Genomic DNA, 21,357 nt, shown 5'->3' on the forward strand with positions numbered 1-21,357 from the left:
TCAAGAGCTTGAGATTAAGCGTGGTAAACTGGGGCATTATGGTGGAGCGATGTATGTGTTATATTGGATATTTGTAGCTGAATTCTCCTCTTCTGTGGTAGCCAGTTTAATGATTTAAGAGACGGAGTGATGTGGTGGTCCCCCCCCCCCTCCTTTTTGGGGGGGTTGGGATCCTGTGATTTTTGCTGCGACGAATGGTGAAGCCCTAAGTGGTACTACGGTCTTGGTTTTGGCTATCCATGTGAAGATTGCTCTCCCATCTCCTAGCCTAGAGATTATTGGAAAGCAGACTGGCTGTACCCATTGCCGACAACGCAAATAACTACTTGAAAAAAAAAAAGAAGAAAATAAATCCTGACCAAACCGTTAGAAGGCGGAATAAATTTGTTTGTGACTCTATATGAGTTTAATTCTCCAAACCTGTTGTTACTAGTTAGTACCTATTTCCTTCTTGTTTGAATTGCCATTAAAAATGACAATCCTTTCAAATTGCATACTAGAAAAGGAACAGACCAGAATACTCTCAGTCCAACAGGTGTTGTGTTGCTGTCCTTTTGATCACCAATGAAGGCAGCCGAATCTCCTTCAAGCAGCGTTTGCAGGCATTGTTAAGCATGGACCTACACTGTAGTATACAAAAAAAAAATCAAGGAACAATCCAGGCTTGCGTAGGAAAGAACTGGCAAGTGCTCCTCAAGAAATAAGCTGTAGAAAGAGTACAGAGTCCTGAGAAAAAAATTGTGAAGAAATGAACGATTAGAAGCCAAATATAAACCTTGAGGTTTTTAACCAGTTCTTGATTGAAGCGGATGGCAATAGTGCAGAAGATCCTAACACTCTTTTTCTGCACGTTTTCACATACCTAAAAGCAGAAAATCCCTCTGGTTTGTGGTGGACTGCTTTCACTTGGCAATTTAAGGTTTTTTCCTTGGTATACATCTTCAGTGTGAAACCGAGTGCAGTCTACATAGTTCATGTTTATCAATTTGTGAACAGTTGGAAAGTGAGAAGTTTCAAACCCCCTAGAGTAAGAGCACAGTTTGGCATTGAAAAGACAGTTGTTGATTAGTGAAGGAATGTAGCAGGAAAGTAGGATCTTGTACATTATATTTTTCCTTCTAGGTGCTGCAGTTATGTATACCACGTATCTCTCTTGCATTAGGCTGATTTAGGAAGTAGTGGGGCAAGTGATTGGATATTTAAGGAGACCTATTGCACCCCCTATCTCGGTTTACAGCAGTGTTTCATTTCAGTCCAGCAAATACACCATCCTTTCACAGTAAGTCATCTGCAAAGCATCACTCTCACATCTGTGACCTGACGGTCAACAGACATGGCCAGAGAGGGAATATCACTTCAGTCTAAACCCTTCAAATTCAGGGAGCTCTGTTCCTCTTGCTCATGGTTGGGTATTTAGGGAACATTGCAACAGCAAAGCTACCAAAATGTAATCAATATGAAAAGGAAGAGGAGGTCCTCCAAATCCATCAGGACAACTCAGCCATTGTAAATGTGCGTTTATAATCCATATTGTCTGGGATCACTTGCTGGGTATTTAAAAAAGAAGGAATAAAGCATCTGCAAGATCGCAAGCAGAGACTTGTTGGAGATATTCAAGAGACAAAACACTCCTGGACGTATTTGCCACAAAAGAGAAGGAAAACTGCCCAAAACTTAAATGGGGGGGTTCTGGCCTGTCAGAAGAGCTGCTGGGTTATTTTGCTCGTTCCATTCTGGGCCAGATCAGTATGACGCACAGCCAACATAAACACAGTCCAGAGGTGAAATTTCTTAACATTTATTTAGAGCTGTTCTTTTTTTTCATCAGACAGTCCATGACTATCCTGTTGGTGAAAACTTTGTTGGCAGGATTGCCGCCGATAATACTCTCTAAAAGTATTATTGGTGGAAACCTTGCTGAAGGCAGTGTTGTCAGTGACCTATCTGCTGCATCACCATCAGTTGCTATCTCGTAGTTTAAAAAAAAAAAAAAAAAAACCTTTTCAAATACCTTGCAAAAAAATAATTCTATTTTGCCCCAGTTGGGGTACTTGAAGGATCATGATCCACTCCTGTGGTGCTGACTGTTACCACAGCATCCTACAGAATTGTCCAAGTTGAAAAGTTGGTCACAGTTGCATTACTGCCTATGAGAGCCGTTGCCGAGGTCAGACCTGATTGATATTTCAGCGGTGGATGTCAACCACAATTAGATCTTTTAGTGATATTAGAGGACTAAAAATACTTGTTTTTTTTGGCTGACAGCCAGGACAAAAGAGGAAGCATTTTTGATCAAACGATGTGGAATATTTGGCCATGTTCTGCATGTTTCCCCCAATCTGCAAAGCAATTGTCAAATTGAAGAGAGAAACCTACACACTGCTTTTGATAGTTTAGCTTAATCGAGGATGTATTGTTTCCCAGATCTGCCACAGCTCTTTTATTTCCTGTACCAAGGCCAGGCTCCTCCTTCCGGTTATTTGCAGGAGTCACTGTGCCCTTCTTTACATATTACTGTAGCCTGTCATACATTGTGACCTGAAGTCACTCAGCTGAGCCAGGGTCTTGAGTGTCTAGAGTTTGGTCATTACATTACACAAGAATGCACACAGCTTTTTGACCAGCACATTAGGGCTCTACAAAGAAAATCTAAAGGGCCAAGTGAAAACATTTCTGTGTCTGCAGTAGGTTTTGCAACCACTATCCCTGAAACTGCCAATTTGCTTGTGTAGCTGTTAAGTCTGGCAGAACAGGCTGACGTACATCTCTCTGAGGGTTTACATAGCAAACGTCTGAAGATTCGACTACAATACCCAACATTTTTCACTTTTCTTTGTCTATTGTATTGACATTTGAATAGATCTTTCCTATCCATTGAAATGCCCATAATGTAGATAATAAAGTAGTTACTGACTTCTTGTAATATACTTATCACTTCATGCCACTTTAAGCTTGAGTGCCACTCATTGCATCAGGTTTGTGGAGGCCCTTTGAAGTGCAGGGTTGAAAGAATGTTTGTAATTTGTCCTACGTGTAAGAGCATAGCGTATTGAAAATGCATGTCCTTAAACATAAGGTGCTACATAAGAATCAGTGTATCCGGATGTGCTGCTACCTGCCATCTTTAGGAGTAGACTGTTTAGTAATTAACAACTGCCAATAACTTGCTTGAGTTGGGGCACCAAGGTACATACTATAAAAAATCTGCCTAGTAGTGATACAATACACTGGAAGTACGGTTGAAGCACTATGGAAGTATTATATATGGAGTCTTCTGGGGAACGAAAGGGTCCAAACCAGCTGGATGCACATTTAATCAACTAGAAAGTACTATAAAGAGAGCATCAAGATGCGACTGGACCCTACACGTCTATTAGCACTGCTAAGCAACTAGTCAGTATTACATGGAGCCCACCTTGGAGTGACTGGGTTATCTGCTTTCAGTGCCCAGTGTTAGTTACAGTACATGGTCCAAGCTGGAGCATTTAAGTGTCAACTGACCAGTACCTTTGGGGGTCCCCCACTATTGAAGGACAGACATTGTGTTTATGAGAGAAACTAGAACTGTTAGTGGTGCATCCCAGCAGTTGAGAAAGTGATACAGATCTAATGGGTTTATGCTAGCCTAAGGAAACAGACACCTTAACACTGAGTCTGTGGTCCCACATAAAAGCAGAGATGGAACAACCTACTAAGGTGAGTACTGTTGGTGGATGTAGGTTTCAGTCTGCAATTCTGTAGGAGAAATGAGTATGACTGGTGTCAGGCCACATGGCCTAAGGAGGCCAGTAGGGGTAAGATACTTGAGAAAGATATACAACACCTAGCCAGTTCTTGTGTGAGCCAGAAAGTACCAGCCTAGAACTGGTCTCTGATTTTTATCTTAATGAATTAGTCAGTCTTAGATAATTCAAAGATGAGCAGGCCCTCACATTTCTAGATCAGCGGAATAAAAGACCAAAGCTCTGTTCATCTATTTGTTTCTACTGGTCATTGTCGCAGAGGGGGACAGCTTGCAAAAAAGGATGTTGTGGTTTGGATCGCTGCCTTCCTCACTTACTGCCACTCAAAAGCCAACTGTCTGCTAAGGGGCAAGGCATAAGCCAGTTCCACATGGCATATGACCTGCATAGTAGCTTTTATGTAGGGGTTCTGCTGAGTGACATTTGTTCAGCTGCCATTTGGAAGGAAAGTACTACTACCGGGATGTCAATGTGGCTGGTGAATAGGGAGTGGGATCTGTTAGCTCTGGAAAAATCTTTTATTAAGATGAACCTGCCTACCCTTCATGCACATGTTCTGATAATACTGCTCATTGTTTTTATTCAAATCTGTTTAACTATGAAATATCCAGTGCTGTAGAAATATGTACAATTGCCAAACAGTGATATATTTCAAAGGTTTACATTTAACCCTCGCTCCTTCACATGGAGAAACTCCCCTTTCTCCTACTTAATTTTTCGCTTGTGCTTCAAAATGTGAGCTGTGGTTGACTTTAGGTGGAATATAGTGCTGAGTACCTGTTTACCTCATTGGTTAAATTTAGACACTCTACATCAGTGGTTCCCAACCATTTGACTTCTGTGGACCCCCACTTTATCATCACTGGGACCCTCACTGAATCATTATTGGAATCCAGGGAGCCCCCAACCCCACCCCCACCCCCACCCCCACCCACTGAGTCCATACTGGAAGCCAAGGACCCTGGTCTAAACATTGTTGATGATTTGAGCTGCAAAACAATACACAAAAAATACATAAACGAGCATTCATCAAACACATACACAAATGATAACACCTTTCATTTACTTTGTAAACAAATATGAATTAAAAAAATTAACAAAAAATTCAATAGTAAGGTTGGAGCTTTTCGGAATTCAGTTGAAGCCACAAATGGTCCATACTATATTCTGTTTGCACCTGCACTGCTCCCATGAATCAATCTGAGGAAACTTATTTAATTTTACACCCCCCCCACCTTTATCAAAGATACCTTCACATTCAGATAAGGATGCCATTGATACATTTGACTTTGACTGTGGTTGTGCTCTCCAAACTGCTTTCTTATACCAGACTCCAACTCTGTCTCAGTCTGTGGGGAGGAGGCCCATGGGGAAAAAAAAATCCCCAAAATATTTTTCTTTTTTCTAAATTTTACCAGCAAAACAAGACCCATTATAAAACTAAAGTTTCTCTTCAAGACCTTCAGATTAAGAGGATCCTTGTAGATGATCCTCACATGTAGTGTACCTAATTGCCTTCATCACATTATGCGCCACTGGGATCTGACTGACGTTAGCAGAAACATCACAGGAAAAAGCGTAAGGGGCAGGTTAAGAAACTCACATGAACCTTGGCTTTGCTGCTTGGCTATTCAGTCATAAACTGAATATCTTATGTCTTCATTTCATAGTTTTATTCCAAAATTCGAGTTGTCATTTTTTTTTTTATAAAGGATAGTTATTTATGTGCTTTAAAGAAGTGCATGCAAAAATTAATCTCACACTTATTACACTTTTAGCATGGGTGACCATTGCAGGTCTGGATCTAGGCTAGGTTTTCAGTTTGGTGATTAGATTGTAATTTCCATTTATTTAGAATAAGTTTATGTACATTTTTCCTAAGCACATATCCTGAAAATCTGGCATGATAGTTTAGCCGTCATGGATATTTATTAGTCAAACTGACATACATAATTTGCCTCAATGTACATAGATATATTTTAGATGTGTTTTTAGTTCAATCAAAGGTAGTTTGTAAAACTTTTTAAAGCCCTTAATTAACATTTTTTTTGAAAATTAATTTCCTTCTGTTTTGAAATCTAGAAACCAGAAATAACTGAAGAACTAACAGAGGGATACAGTGATTACAGTGTGAAGCCAAATGAGAACTCGTACTGCTATCAGCTCTTGCAAGAACTGAACGAGCAGAGAAAAAAAGGCATTCTTTGTGATGTCAACATTGTAGTGAGTGGAAAGGTCTTCAGAGCTCACAAAAACATTCTGGTTGCCGGCAGCCGGTTCTTCAAGACATTATATTGCTTCACAAACAAAGAAAGCCGTGACCAAACCACTGTTACCTACTTAGATGTTGTTGCTATTCAGGGTTTCTCTGTCATACTGGACTTCATGTATTCTGGGAATCTGGTGCTTACAAGCCAAAATGCTATCGAAGTGATGTCAGTGGCCAGCTACCTTCAAATGACCGAAGTTGTTCACTCCTGTCGTAATTTTATTAAAGATGCCTTAAACATAAGCACAAAATTGGAAGGGCCTGAGGCTGTTGTTGTAAATTATAACAAAAGGAGAGCTATCAGTAGGGATGGTTTGTCATCAAGAGAGCAAAAGATTGCTAGTTTCTGGGCAACCCGCAATCTTACAAATTTGGCAAGTAACATAAAAATGGAACATGATGTTCCCAGTCCAGAGGAGGGCCAAAAGGAAAATTATCAACAAACTGACTCCACTTGGGTCGATGATAGTTCTCCGGAAGTGAAAATTGAACCGGAAGGTCAGGGGAAAGTTTTTGTGTGGAATGAAATGTCCTCACATACTGTTTCTGCACAAGAACCTGGAAAAGGAAGACGGAAAAACCAGACAACGAAAAGATTTGTTTATAACATACCACCTACCACTGATGAAGCACTGTTGGAAAGTGCTGCAATGCTTCTTCCATCACCCGTGCCATACCAAGATGAGGACGTTCAGTGTTTGCAAGATGGTGCAGGTAACAATTTTGTTTTCTCTGACAGAATTAGAACTGCCAGTTTTATATGTACACAAGAAAAACCCTTTGCTTTTCTTTAATCCTTCTGTTAATTTGTTGGAATGATCATGTCTTAATCAACAAATGTGTGCACAGAATTTGCATTAATTGGTAAATAATGGTACTCTTAAAAATATAACGAATCTACCCATAAAATTATTGCCCTATTGAAGTTACGTTTGCAGTAAAGATTAGCGTAAGTAAAGGTGAAATTTGATATAGTTTGCTCTTAAATATGTCACTTTTTAAAATTACTTTTTTGCTTGTTAAATTGTAGGTGATTTTTGTCTGCTTCTCCGCTTCTACCTTTTCGGTAAGGGGTAGAATTGTAGGGATCTTAAGATACACTCTTCCAAACTACACTTTTTTCACGTTTTCAGCATTAACTCACAAATAAAAGATGTAAGGCGCGGTAATCATGGTAAAAAGTGTCGTGTCTTTTTTAAAGATACTTGACCCTAACCACTTCAAAAATGTCCAACATCTGAGCTGACGTCTTGCAGTACTGTTTATGCTCTGACAGAGCACAATTTCTGAAAATACAGTCTATTAAGAAGGTAAGTTTAATGCAGGGATCTTTATTTTTTTTGTCCTTTATAGTTTTGCAATGTTTAACTTTTTTCATTTTATGCAGGCTTCCTCCCCTTTTTTTGTAAGCCCTCTTTCCATTTTAGAGGTCTGCGAGTCTTACTGATAATATACCGCATGTACCATGTTTTCGGCTCAAAGGTGACTGTTAAATTATTATTTTTTCCTCCCCACATGCTTTCAGAGTAGTGGAACAAAAAACATCTATACGTTGCAGTGGCAATGCAATTACAAAGTTTGAAATGCTCTCTTACAAAACTTGAGGAGTGTGGCTGTTTAATCCACTTTGGCAGAATCCCCACTAACTTTAGTAGGAAGCTCTGCTCAAAAGGCAGTAGACCTCAACATTATTTGTTTAGTAGCACATACACCTTAATTGAAGCAGCCCAAACTTCACCCAGCGAGGTGGAAGTGCTGAGCTCTCCTACCAATAGCGACTTTGCTAGCTCCTATTTCTCCTACATACATGTTGTGTATAAGGGGGTGGGGGAGCACGTGAAGAGCACTACTTTAGCCTCTTTGACCTTATCATGACCCTTATTGGTGTACCCTAGACTTGAACAGCCACGGAGACCCATTCTCAGTTGCCATCGGTCACCTTGACTGACAGGAAGAAAATCTTCAAATCCTCTTTATAAGGTTTTTATCTAAGCTAACTATAACATCCCTTGAACTTTTTTTTCCCCAGTGAATTTCTTAGTTTTCTGTTAATGTTAACTAATAGGTTAATATCCCCCCCCCCCTCCCCCCCCCCCCCCCCCCCCCAAAAAAAGGCCCCAGCCATGCATTTCCAAACACTGCGCCCAACCCTCCGTGGACGGTCAATTCCACTTGCCTTCAGCCAGACCCTGCATTTCCCCCCCTCCCCCCCCCTCCCCCCCCAACACTCTTGTGCATGCCATTGAGTTCGCCTTAAAAGCCCGGCCTGTTTTAAGAAGAGACACTCACCACACTTGTTGATTTTCAAGTTCAGCAGCATTGTTGCAATCGCAAACAAAATTGATGGTTGTCCGTTTCCCCACTCCTTCAATGCACTTTTGGAGACTGTTACCGAACACTGGATCTTCGACTCAACGGTACTCCCTTCCTTTCGGGGCTCCATGCATATTTCATTTATGGAACTGAAGAAGTTAAAAAAAAAAAAAAAAAAAAAAAGGGGGTAGAGGGTGGCAAAACAGGCACCCTTCAGGAAATTATCTTATTGCCAAGTGCAAGTATACAACTGCCACTGTAATCTCTCTCTCTCACCCAAAATCATCTCCACGTGCACCTTTCCTTTCACTTGGCTTCTAGGTGCTAAAGGACCCTGAAGACTTCTTTGGTGATCCCCCCCCCCTTCCCTTGCCACCCGAGGTCATCGATTCTGTCCCCTCCAAATCAGAAGAAAGGGGGTTACGTGGGGTGGTGGAGGTGGGGTAATAAAGACATTTCTTCCATTTCTCTTGACACCTGCGATCACTGAGTTCACCATGAGAGCCGGTTGTATGGTCGAAGTCAAAGTGCTTGAGCCTAGGGGGTCGGACATTGAGTCTTGTGCACAAGCTACAGCTGCTGGCAGGTTCCCCCCCCCCCCCCCCCCCCCCCCCCCCCCCCCCCCCAGACCTTCTGACTCCAGTATGTACTAACGCCATACACTGGAGTAGAGACGAGATGCAGCCAAGAGCTCGAACCTCATTGGTCTTCGAGTCCAATGAAGTATGTCATTGCCCAAAAATCCTTTGCAGCCCCCATAGGCACAGTTGCCTTATAGGGTGCAGAAACCATCATCAATGCTGAGACCAGCCAGTCTTGCGGACTCGGACATGCACATCCTTTTAAAGCTTCAGGACGCAGTTGATTAAAGACACAGCATTGCATTCATCCCTTTATGGTTAAGATCTCTGCGAGCACCGCAGAGGCTTTGCTCACGAAGAGGGGGCAGGCTTTTGAGGTCATACTGGCATCTGATGATTCTTCTGAAAACTGTACCGCCCAAGAGGGCCAGAGACAAAGCTGCAAGTCCTCTAGCTCCTTCAGTGGGGTTTTGCATTTAAAATGTGATAAGACTAACGTTTTGTTTTTCTAGTAAATAGAGTGTGTGTGTGTGTGTGTGTGTGTGTGTGTGTGTGATCTACTCAAACAAAGTACTAGCTGGAGAATTCCCAGTATTTGGCTACTGACTCCTCAAAAAATAAAAATCACCTCATTGCTGTTTGGGCCATGTATTTTATCAGTGCTTCACTGATATGCAATTCACCCACTTCCAAACTGCAAACTGTGCAACTATCAGTGTAAACCAGCACACCCCTTGCCAGCAGTTCCAACTCTGCCCTGAAAACATGTTCGTGAGCTCACTGGGTGTACTCATGTTTAGTGGCCCATACATCTGCTCTTTCTCTTGGCATTTCAGATGCCTTATACACCTGATGATAAGTTTCATTATTGTCAACATTGTTGCCTCAGATCTGCATCTGTCTCTTTAAAATATTTCGGCAACACCCTGTGATTCAGTTACAAGATCTCTCCCTTCACTCTTTGAGGCTCCCTCCATCCAAGATGTTTCACTCCACAAAGTCCATCACATCTTCTGCTGCATTGAAGAAGTGAGCTCATCCCTTGTATTCCGCATGCAGGATTGAGGAGAAAAGCATTGCATACTTCACCTTATTTGACAGCACCCTTTTCACTTCAACAAATCTCTTGCATGCTCCCACCAGCTTTGCTTGTAGCAGCATTTTAGTCCTAGGGTTACGAATAGAACCAGAGATTAACTCCTCCGCATTTTTCTGGTCAGAAATCTGCTACCTATTCAATACTTTGACCATTTTCACCCTATTTATCCAGTCACCTTGTTTGGATCAATTTTCACATCGAGTATCTTCTAGATTTCAGCTCTGGAGCACATTTGTAATGTTTGTTGTGTCCTGCTGCTACCCTCATTTTCTGTGTGGTGATTCTTGGCAGGCACTTGCACCTCTTGTATATGAAGCAGAAGTTTTGTTTGATGCTTGCTGGATTTGTTTGTGCTAAATTGTATAAGCGCAGACTATTCCAGTATTGATAGAAACTTTTCCTTCCTCCCCGTGTCCAAAATGGACCAATCAAGTATTGTTCATCAGCTACTCAGAATTAATCTCTTGGATGCGACAGTCTTTGGCAAAAATGTATTTGACCACTTCTCCAACATTGTATCTTTTAAATGATTGCATGCTTGAATCATTCCCCTTTGCATTCCCCATTGTCATGCTGGGAATCCCTGGTACATTAAAATAGCAGTATACAGTGTAAAAAAAATAATAATATATATATATATATATATATCTATATCATACACAGTACCTAATGTAAAATGGCCATAGGCCTGAAATAGCATAGTATGTTCCAGTAGCACATCCACCTAATTTGAAAGAAACCAAACTTCAGCCAATGAGGTGGAAGCTTAAGCTCTCCGACTCCCGTAGCGGCAACTATAGCTCAGTTTTCAGATTGTTGGAGAACTGGAGTTACAGGTAAGTAACTCATTTCATTTCCATACTAGAGTGGAGCCAGTACTGCACTGAAATTCTTACCTATACGCACCAGTAATCCTTTAGGTCCAGGAAGGAAACCATTAATAGTGCATGATACTGCGCACAAGCTCCACTTAGTGGGTGGCCCTCTTTGAGCACCTTCCTGCCTAGCTTCCTCCCACCAACCTTCACTTCTAGCATGATTGCTAGTACAAGCACTAAAACTGTAAGCTAGGACCAGCTTCACCATGTGAGTACAACAGCTGCTGCGCCCAGATCAGTAAGTTCCCCCCCCTTTCTTTTTGCTTTTCAATGCAGCGTGTTCTTTTGTTCATATGCCAGTACTTCAAGCTTTTTGGAAACCAACACACTGAGTCTGCTTCACTGCATATGAAGTCCTGGTCAATGCACTTGGCTGACCTAGCTCAGTCCCTGAAAGGTCACACCACACAGTGTAAGCATGCAATTACTGAATGGCCAGTAAGGCGCATACATTTTATAGCACATAAATCATGTCCATCCTGTGTAAAAACAATGCTATAGGTGCCAGTGTGTGTCTAATACTAAAATCAGTCTGGGTTTAGGAATTAAGAACGGAGCGCGACGTGCAGAGTTCCAGCTAGCAATAAGGCACCATAAGTATAATTTGGAACATACTGATGCAGAATCAACCATATTAAAGATATGTAGCCTTTTTCTAAATTTGCAACAGACTGTGCTTTAGAAGGCCGATAGAGCATCAGAAATCACAAGCCCTTGAGGAGATGACTGCAGTACCTCGCTTTGTGTAAACGTCTGAACAGATATTGGAAAATAAGTCTGGAAAAGTATTTTCTTTTTATTTTAACGGAATAAAACATCTTGCAAGCATTGTTGCCGCACATTTAATTTAGCAGAGCAGCCTAAGAAGATTTATGGCCCCCCAATAAAGGAGATAAGCAATGCGCTGTGTTGTGAGCGCTGGCAGGGAGGGACCCTGGAGAGAGAGACCGAGCTAGGCTAAGCAAGTTTCACATCATTGCTTCTAGGTTTAGCTACATTCTACCAGAAAGGGCATGAGCCGAGAGCTAAATGAATGGGTATTTCTTTTGTAAAGTAAGCTCATTTTAGGAGCCATAGGTAAACTAGGACAGCACTGGAATAAAGCCAAAACAAATGTCGGGGACATGGGAGGAGATGGGAGGAACAGAGTGCTGCAATAAAACGCAGGTAGCTTCCAGCCTAAAACACCCACAAATAACAAAAATAGTCCTTTTCAGCAACAGATAAACAAACCAAAGTGGAATAATACTGTAGTTGGTTACTGCTCTGAAACAGAAAAAGGAGGGGGAAAAAAGGCCAAACTGACCACTAGAGAGCAAGATTTTTTTAAAGGAGGCTGCATCCAACAAATGAAATAACTTTAAGCCAGAAGAAGTATACTAAAAGTATACATGAGGTTGAATGCTTACGCTTGACCTAAAAAAGGAGGAAGTACAGAAAACAATGATCTGATTCCCTACAAACAACTAAAAGTATGTCTTCCACTCTAATTAGAAAGTTAGATATTATGGATCTGTGTGTGGGTGTTCCCTACACTACAGAACTGCTAATCATGGTCAACATGTTTCTCGCCTAACACAGTCACAAGGATGAGGTGGCGATTCTTCAGGGCCTGTTGTGCCTAACCCTCATTAAGAGAGTAAAAATAAACTCTACTCCTATTACCTACGTTAGAAATACCTGAAATCCTATGTTAGAATCATAAACTTCTGAATGTGGAGATGTAATCAAACAACATAAAATGAGAAGTTAAAAAAACACGTAGTGACCTAATTTTCCACCTTAAAAAAACACGTGTTTGAGGTATATGTGAAAATGACAAGCCACATTCATGCCTGACTTGGAGTAAAGTGACGATGTGCTCATGCTGAAGCAGAGGAGGAGCATCCCGCTACGAGTTATTCTTACCCTCTTAGGTCAGGTACATGGGGCCCCTTGGGGGATCGCATGAATGCTGGCTGCTCTTCTTTCAAGACATCTGCTAACCATGGTTGTGAAATACATGAGAAGTCATTATTTAGGTGTCCTCTATTGGGTATGCCTAAGCTGTACTGAATTTATAACATTAAAAAATGTACATATTACATGAAATCCTAAAGTGTAAATTCATAACTGAATACCTAAGTGTAAATCACATTGGTTGTTGCCCTGGGCAGTGCTATACTCCCATCAACCAAAAATTGACCTTATGCAAGAAAACCAAAATATGGTACTCACTTAACTGAAGAGCGCCCTGGTCCGTCTCACCTACCCCGTGGTCCAAGCTCCCCAGAATGATTCGGAGCTGGGAAGTGCTGCATTTATCCCCCATGTAGGCGGTGGCCAGGAGATCGATGGACACCAAAAACAGGACCAAAAAGATAGGTGAACTGAAAGGCGATGGCCATCTTAGAGTGCATTCCCATGCAGGAGGGAAACTGAAAAACGACTTAGAATAGGTAGATGTTCAAGAGGAAAGTGGCAGCCATCTTAGAATATATCTTCCCTCGGCCTATTGGTATGGCAAATTCTGTATCTAGGATAATGGCATGCATTTACAAATCTTGTGATATTGTTGTAAATTGTGCCTTAACACACACAAGGAAAATGAAACTAAAAATATAAATAATAACTGGGGTGCAGTGAACTCAATTGCATGCTTCCCATTCAGTTCGTAGGATGCAATTATGGTCATAGTATCAAGGTAAGGTAATTCAGTTTGTCCTCTCTAATGCTCTAAACTTAAGGGAAGGAGGTCATCGTTCCTACTCCCTGTTCTAGAATTCCTACCAAACTATCTCATCGTTTAACCTATGGATATGGGTCCGTAACCTAAAGTCCCATCTCTGTTCTTTTTCAAACAGTTTTTTTTATACCATATGGGAGTTCTTCACCGTTTCTAGGATCACCCATTTGAGATCATTAGGAGAGTGCTGCTGTTCTACAAAGTGGGCACAAAGTTTGTTGATAGTGCGGTGACATCTGTTTGCGATGCATATTGATGCATGTTTTAATCATTCTTGTAGTCATTCTTACATGCAGGAGATTGCATGAACACTTGATCAAATTTACACAATTTTTAGTGTGGCAGTTTGTTTTTATAGAGATGCCAGGTCCCTGTTTCTCCTAATTCCACTGATGTGTTCAGGGATAAGGGGTATATATTGCAATGCCCATAAGGATTGTGGCCTCGCACCGTTGGTAGATTCCCGCAAGCTACCTTTGTATGGTTATTGTTGGATGTTGTGTTCCTGGTTATTGTTGGATGTTGTGTTCCTGGAATGTGTGTGGACCAATTAGTCTTTATTGTTCTTGGTTTTTTTTTTAAAGCAAATAGAGGCCGGTCTAGTGTCTCGCCCGTACTCGTCAAGTATGCCACCTCTTGTTTATGATCTTCTTTAATTGGTTTGCGAGGGGTGTGCAAGTAGTAATGCATGTTAATCTGATTTGTTCAGGTTTATGAAAGGTCATCAGTAATGAATCTCTCTGAATATTCCTTGCTCTTTTTCTGGCTGAATTGATCACATGTGGTGGATAATATCATTTCCGGAGCTTCAGACTCAAACTGTCTGTATGTGTGTCAACATCGGTGCCCTCACTGCAATTGGTGTGAGCCTCAAAAACTGCCCATAAGATAGATTCATCCTGAGAGTACGAGGATGGTGACTATCAAACAGGAGTAAACTATTCCTGTCCGTAGTCTTCTGAAAGACAGATGAATAGAGACTTCCTTCTCTTAAGGTGATCCGGAAGTCCAAAAACGAGACCTGTCTGTGGGACACTGTGGCAGTAAAGTGAAGATGTTGATATAGACCCTTAATCCAAGCAATGAAATCAGGTACTTTCTCTTCATTGCCTCTCCAGATTATCAATAGATCGTCACTGTATCCTGTGCAAACATGCCAGACTTGGGGCAAAATTACTGCCCATCTATGTACCTCGTATTTGGCGGTATAATTGGTTCTCAAATTCAAAGAAGTTCTCTTTAAGGGCTCGTATCCACCACAAAATGTGTGGGGGTATTATACTTCCATGTGTCTAGGAGAAGCATTTCTTAAACCATAGATTGTGTAGCATCCTGGGGTATACTGGTGTAAAGAGCTTCAACATTTAGACAAATCAATACATCCGTCAATCCCTGTGAATTAATCTGGTCCAAAAGGATCAGCCCATCCTTGGTGCTGTTCAAGAAGATTGGAGTGTGTCATACAGTTGGCTGCAGAAAGTGATCGCAAAATTTAGATAGAGGTTCCTAGACCGATCCAATCCCTGATGCTATAGGCCAGCCTGGTGGAGGTATCTTCCCTTTGTGGATCTTAGGTAAGCAGTAGAAATAGGGTGATCGGGGTTCCTTACTATTCAGAAATTCAGCTTCTTGATGTGAAATCCACCCTGCCAATTCTTCTTCCTCAGTCAGCGCCCAAATATCCTGTTGGAGACGCCGGGGAGGATCCTTTTGGATCGGCTCCTAGAAAGAGGTATCACTCAAGAGTCTTAGACATTTTTGTCTGTATGTCTCTGTGTCTTTGACCACTGTGGCTTCCCCTTTGTCCGCTGGTTTGATGATAATGGTGTTATCATCTGCCAATGAGGTCAGTGCCCTCCTCTCTACGTTGGATAGGTTCTGAAATGGGTGTTTCAGTTGGAGATTTTGAATATCATTCCTGACTGCCTTTTCATACGTGAGGACCTCAATATGTACTATGCTTGAAGATGGTGTAAAAGTTTAGGGATTCCATAGTTCTGTCTCCCCAGTCCTTGGCGTAGTTGGTTGGTCTTTGAAAAAGTATGGGATCTTCCTAATTAGAGCTGCCACTTCACAATTCAGCTTGAAAAGGCCCTCTTTGGGTATAGAGACAAAACCCAGTCCCTGACTTCTTCTTAAAAAAAGATTGTAAGGCATCAGGGGACAGAGTTGATAATAAGAATAGGGAGCTGGTTGCCACATTGGCAGTTGGGGTGGGTATGCGAATAGAGCCATGACATTAGTTGGAGTGTAGTGTTGATTCGGGTTCTTCCTCCACCCTTTATCGCTGCTCCAACCATCCGAGCTAAAGCTGTAGTTGCGTGTTTTTGTGGTGGGCCCATAGACTCGTTCCGAGAACTCCTGTACGGCTGCGTGTTGATAATCATCTTTGGTATAAGGGAATACCTTCTCTCTGCTAAATTTCATAATGTCCTTTTGTAACATTGTGATCTTCTGATGTTAGGTATTCCTTGGTCTCATCCAGCTCAGAGTTAATTTAGGCCAGCCTTGCCTTCAATTGGGTTGCTTGTATTGTGGCTTTGATGGTGGTCTCAGCTAAGGTGATCTGGACGGTAATTCAATTTGCCAGTCTCATGTAAGTGCTGATAACCAGCTCCAGCCAGCCTCTCTGTGCCCAGTCCTGTCTAAATTGTAAATCAAATCCTGGAGAAAAACACGAGGCAGTGCTATATTTGCCTATAAATATTCCGTCTTAATGGTCCCATGCAAGGTAGTCTTTATCAGTTCTTTCTTTAGAGAAGGTCGACTTGTCCCAATCCTCTTTCAAATGACTAAAAGGCCCACTAGTCTCCTCCCCAAGTATGGAGGGGGTTTTGAGTATGGCTTTGACCACGTCATCCTCCTAACTCAATCCTTGTAGATCTGGCACCTTTAACAGGCACCTGGTATTAACTCTATTTTGAGCCCCAGTTATTAATTTCACAGCTGAGCCGCTGTTCTCAAACTATACCAAAAAACATTTAGGGATACAAAACTAGGGAGAATTATGTGGTCCAGTGCATCAGTCTCCCTACATTGACCTATAACTGAAATAAGATGCACTGTTGCAAAGTCAGTAGCAATGGCAGCAACGCCACATCCTTTCCCCTAACATATAATCAAGTGATTGATTGGATAAAAAAACATCAAGATAGCAAATAATTTAAAAGTGCTTTGTGTCTGTTTGAGAACTCAGAAAGTATGTCCTCATTTTAGTTTTAGAGCACTAACCATAATTCTTATGGGAATAAGACCCTCTAATTTTTATAATTTCTAAAGAAAATTCTGCAAGCGTTAAGATTTTGATTACATCAAGATGAGGCCAGGCGTGGGACACTTTTGTCATAAGTATGGAATATTTGCAACCCAGTTGTTCATTAGAATACTGTGGATCTGTGTGGGGGCAGAGGTCAGGGGCACGGACTTGGCTAATAGAAGGCAGGTAGGAAAGTGCAGAGGCAACAAGTTGACTATGCGGGCAGATGGAAGGGGCAGTGGCAGCAAAACGGACCCTGGAAGGCAGGGGAAAGGGAGGTCAGGGGTAACAAACCATGCCGGGCAGTCAAGAAAGGCTGTGGCAGTATAACAGACCATTGAGGGCAAAAGGAAGAGGCAGTGACAGTACAACCGTACATGCCAACAGACCGATTCAGACAGGAGACTCCAAATATTTTAAGGCCAAAAGGGCTTTATTTTTGTCTCCTGGCTAAAGTCTCTTCTTTTTCAGTGTAAGTCAATGGGGAAAATTCCCCAGGTTTCCTCACCCCCCTCCCCCCCCCCCCCCCCCCCCAAAAAAAATCTCCCATCTATCAAGTTCAAAATGTTAGCAAGTGTGGTACATTAGAGTACAGAGGGCATTGTGAATGTGCTAGGGACATGGACTTGGATAACCTAGGGCAGAAGGGAGATAGGCTGATCACCAGCCTGCCTTGCAGGGCAGGCGTCCGGGGTTCCAGCGGCCTAATACACCACACAGGGCAAGCAGGGTGGCAGTGCAGCACAATAGACCATGGAAAGCAATAGGGAGGGGATATAGACAACAGAGAGCAGAGGGGAAAGAGGCAAGGGCAGCAAGCTGACCACACAGACAGGAGGGAAAGTTGCAGCATAACACTACATGAAGGGCAAGTGTGAGTGGGCAGGGGAAAGACAATAGACCAGACCAGGTATGAGGGAGAAATAAGGGCCTGCACATGAAAAACGGGACAGGGCAGGAGCAGCAAGCTGACCATGGAGGGCAAGCATGATGGGCACTGGAAGAACACACTATGGAGCACAACAGTGGTACCATAATGGCATACAGACAGACAACAGGTGGGTGGGGGGGGGGGGGAGGGGGTCAGGGGCAGGTGGAAGGGAAGCAGTGCCATGGGGACCACCACCTCCCAAGGACAAACTCTTTATTGAAAATGGGGGAGACCCGTATGGTCTTCCCCGAAGCCGCGGGGACTGTCACCTGCCCGGGGCTTAATATGAAATAATGCGGGGGCCTCGTGCACCTGGGACCACCACCACCTCCATGGGGCAAAGTGTTTATTTGAAATGGGGAGGGCATATTGCCTCCCCCAAGGCCCCTGGGATTGCCTCCTCCCCAGGTCTAAGTATGAATTAATAAGGGGGAGGCCTGTGCGACCCCCTCTGCACCCCCCCCCCCCCCCCCCCCCTGCAGCCTTGGGGACCATCACCTGCCTGGGGCTAAATCAATCAGTGGGGGTTCAAGGGGGGGCACGGGGCGGCCCCCCCTAGAGGAACAATATGTGGCCCTGAGGAGGATTACCACACCTTGGGGCCAGCCCCTCCTATGTCCTGGGGAGTCCACCTTCTGGGACACAGCTGTTTGCTTGACTTGCCAGGAACTTTGACCGTTCCCCCTGCCAGGTCACAGCAAAAACTCTTGCTTGCCAGAAGCAGAGGTTTCCTCTTGTATCCCTGTCCGCGGACAGGGAAACAGAGGAAACAATTGCTCTCACAGAGAGGGTGCTGCATCTTCAGCAGCTCCCGCTCTGTGACATCAGTGCCGGCTTCGCAGGAGGCGTCAAAATGGCTGGGACCACATGGTGCCTTCGAGCTCCCCCGCGGTCCCCATTTGTGGTGACTGGGTGCCCTAGAAGGCACCCAGGTGATTTTGGTGGTTCTTGGGGGATGGTGTTCCTGGGGCTCAAATCGGCCAGGGGAGGAGGGTGGTGTGGTGCTCCCATCCCCCCACAATACACATTAACCCAACGAGGTAGCACATACTACCTAAGCAGAAGAAAGTGCTTCAGTTGGGTAGACATTTTATGCAGAACTTTATAGTCTTGTTGGATAAACGAGCAGGTGAGCTTTCGTTCTGGCCATGATGCTTATTTCACAAAAATTAAACCTCAAAAGGTGATCTTAACTCCTGGCTTGGCTAAGGCAAAGTAAGTGTGCTTGCTCGGTGTTTCCATATTGAAAAACGATCGGAAAATCCTTCATGGAGGTGAATGCCTCTTTCATCTATTGGAGCGCAGTCGGACCCTCTCACACCCACTCTTACACCCATAGACACCCTCTCACACCTATTCTCACACCCACACAGGCCTTGCGGCCAGCTCCTGCTGCACATGGCCAAATGTTGTGTGCGAGGGTGCTGGAATTAACTACTACAGATTTTACAGCACTCATGGCAACTTCCATAACATTATTATTAACAATATAAATGAAACATTAGCAGTCAACTCATTGGGGAAAAAAAAAAACTGAGCATGATGGGGCACGAGTTATAGTTACTTGAAATTACTCTAACTGCTGAATTTCTATGGTTTTCTACGAGTACATTTAAAACCTAATTATATTGTTTTGAGTGTGGGTGTGTGATACATATATCTCAATAAAGGAATGTTAATGTTAAAGTGGATGTCTGTAATGCCTACAACACATAACCTAAGAAGACAGAAAAATTGCAAGTTAAAGTAATCCCTTAAGCTAATCCAACACTGCTATGGTAAAATAAGCTGAACTCGCATGCCAGAAGTGTGAAAGGTGGGAATTGTATGTATTTAAGAGACTGAGTGTGTACGAATTTGTATTATTGAGTAAGTAGCTGGATTTGAAATGGTAATTGTATCGTGGTATGTGTACGTATTGGCATTTTGAGATAGTGTCTTTCTTAGAAGAAATGATTGACCTTTTGTTATTATCTTGAGGAAGAGAAATGTTATGATTAACTGTGGTGCTATTGTCTGATATAACATAGACCCTATTATATACGACTTTGACAGTAGATTGTACTGTATCATCTTCTGACATTTTTGTCCTTCAAATTTTTGGATTCCATCCATGTGTAATCATTTTCACTGTATTTCCTGATATTGTAAGTTGTGTTGTGTGTGTGAAACCATGTTTGATGCTGGTAAGAATATACGACAGGGTTAAATTTCTGTAGTAGCTGAACTTGTGAATTTCCTGATATTGTACGTTTTGTATTGTAGAAGTCAACCTACAAATTTTGGAAATTTGTGTTTATGTGCCAGGTGTAGCATTTGAGCCTGTCACGACAGACTATGGATACGTCAGATGTGTTCATTTGTTTTCCTTAATCAAACAAATGTTGCTTGCTTGATTTTAGAGCCCACTATAACTTGACATGACTTGGTTTTTAGGGTCGAGCCTGCATAGCATGCGCGACGCTGTAGGAGTAAAAAAAAAGAAAGAAGGGCTCGGAGCCCCTCCCATGTCACATCAGTGTCTTTCATTGGTTTGTGGGCTTGCCTTTTTAAAATCTGCTTGCTTTCATTAGTGGAAGGCATGCTTGCGTCATGCCTTTTCCGGTGGTTAGCCCTCCTCGAGCGCAGCGAGCAAGTACTGAAAATATACAAGGCTCGCTGTTTTCTGTCCGGTTTGTGGGCTACTTTTAAAAAATATATATATATTTTTTTTTCGCAGCACAATCTCACTCATTCTTTTTCCATTTAATGAGGCAAGAAAAGTCCGGTTGGGAGTTTGCAACTGCTAATAGCTCTAACTCGGAGAAATGCGAGACCTGTTGCATTGCAAATGTTTATTATTGTTTGATGTGATAGATGGCACTGCACCAGCGCTATTTACCTGAGGCCAGCCCCCTTGTGATTAGTTTGTTCTTGAGAAACATAGGAGCATGTTTGTTACTTAGGATCCTTGCAGCGCGCTGTACATCATCACCCTAAGCACAGCCGCTGTTCATTTGGAGACCAAAGACTATGAAAAATGTAATAAATAACATCATGATAGCCTGGTGTTATAGCCTTCTAGCTAATTCATGTTCGTAAAATAGATTGTCTTTCGATTTTGTTTGATAAGGCAATATATTTCTTTTACTCTTTAAAAGCTTTTATTTGCTGTTGCTGAGAGAAAAGCATCAGTGCATTTGAGGCTAATGCTATCCATTAGTAAGAAATTGTCAATTGCATTATGTTAATTCTTGACACAAACTTTGGACCTTGCGCTATGTAATGGAGATTGTCACTTACTTTCCAGTCTCTTTTTGATGGTATGCCCTTCTCTCACTGTATTTATTTTTAACCCATACATCTCATTCAGCTCTTAGATTTTGTTGGTGTGACCTGCTTCGTTCATGCCATCATTTTCTGGATCTCAGTTAAAAATAAACTATTCATCTCACTTGGATCGCTCTTAACTTTAAAGCCCCCTCCAACACTCCCTCCCACCCCCAATAATACAATAGCCACTCTGGTCAGTTTCTCCTTTCTCAATTTCAAGTTTACTGATTCAAAATAGTACAACTCAGAA

General features: G+C 42.4%; 1 protein-coding gene across 1 annotated transcript in view; it reads left to right on the forward strand.

The window, feature by feature from the left end:
- ZBTB10 (zinc finger and BTB domain containing 10) overlaps positions 1-21,357 on the forward strand; it is a 264,270-nt gene that overhangs the window by 45,610 nt on the left and 197,303 nt on the right. Inside the window, exon 2 of the mRNA XM_069220405.1 lies at positions 5,826-6,726. Within this exon, the coding sequence (XP_069076506.1) occupies positions 5,826-6,726 (901 nt within the window). The remainder of the gene's footprint in view (positions 1-5,825; positions 6,727-21,357) is intronic.

Source organism: Pleurodeles waltl, chromosome 2_2 (genome assembly GCF_031143425.1).
Source record: "Pleurodeles waltl isolate 20211129_DDA chromosome 2_2, aPleWal1.hap1.20221129, whole genome shotgun sequence".
Taxonomy (NCBI): Eukaryota; Metazoa; Chordata; class Amphibia; order Caudata; family Salamandridae; genus Pleurodeles; species Pleurodeles waltl.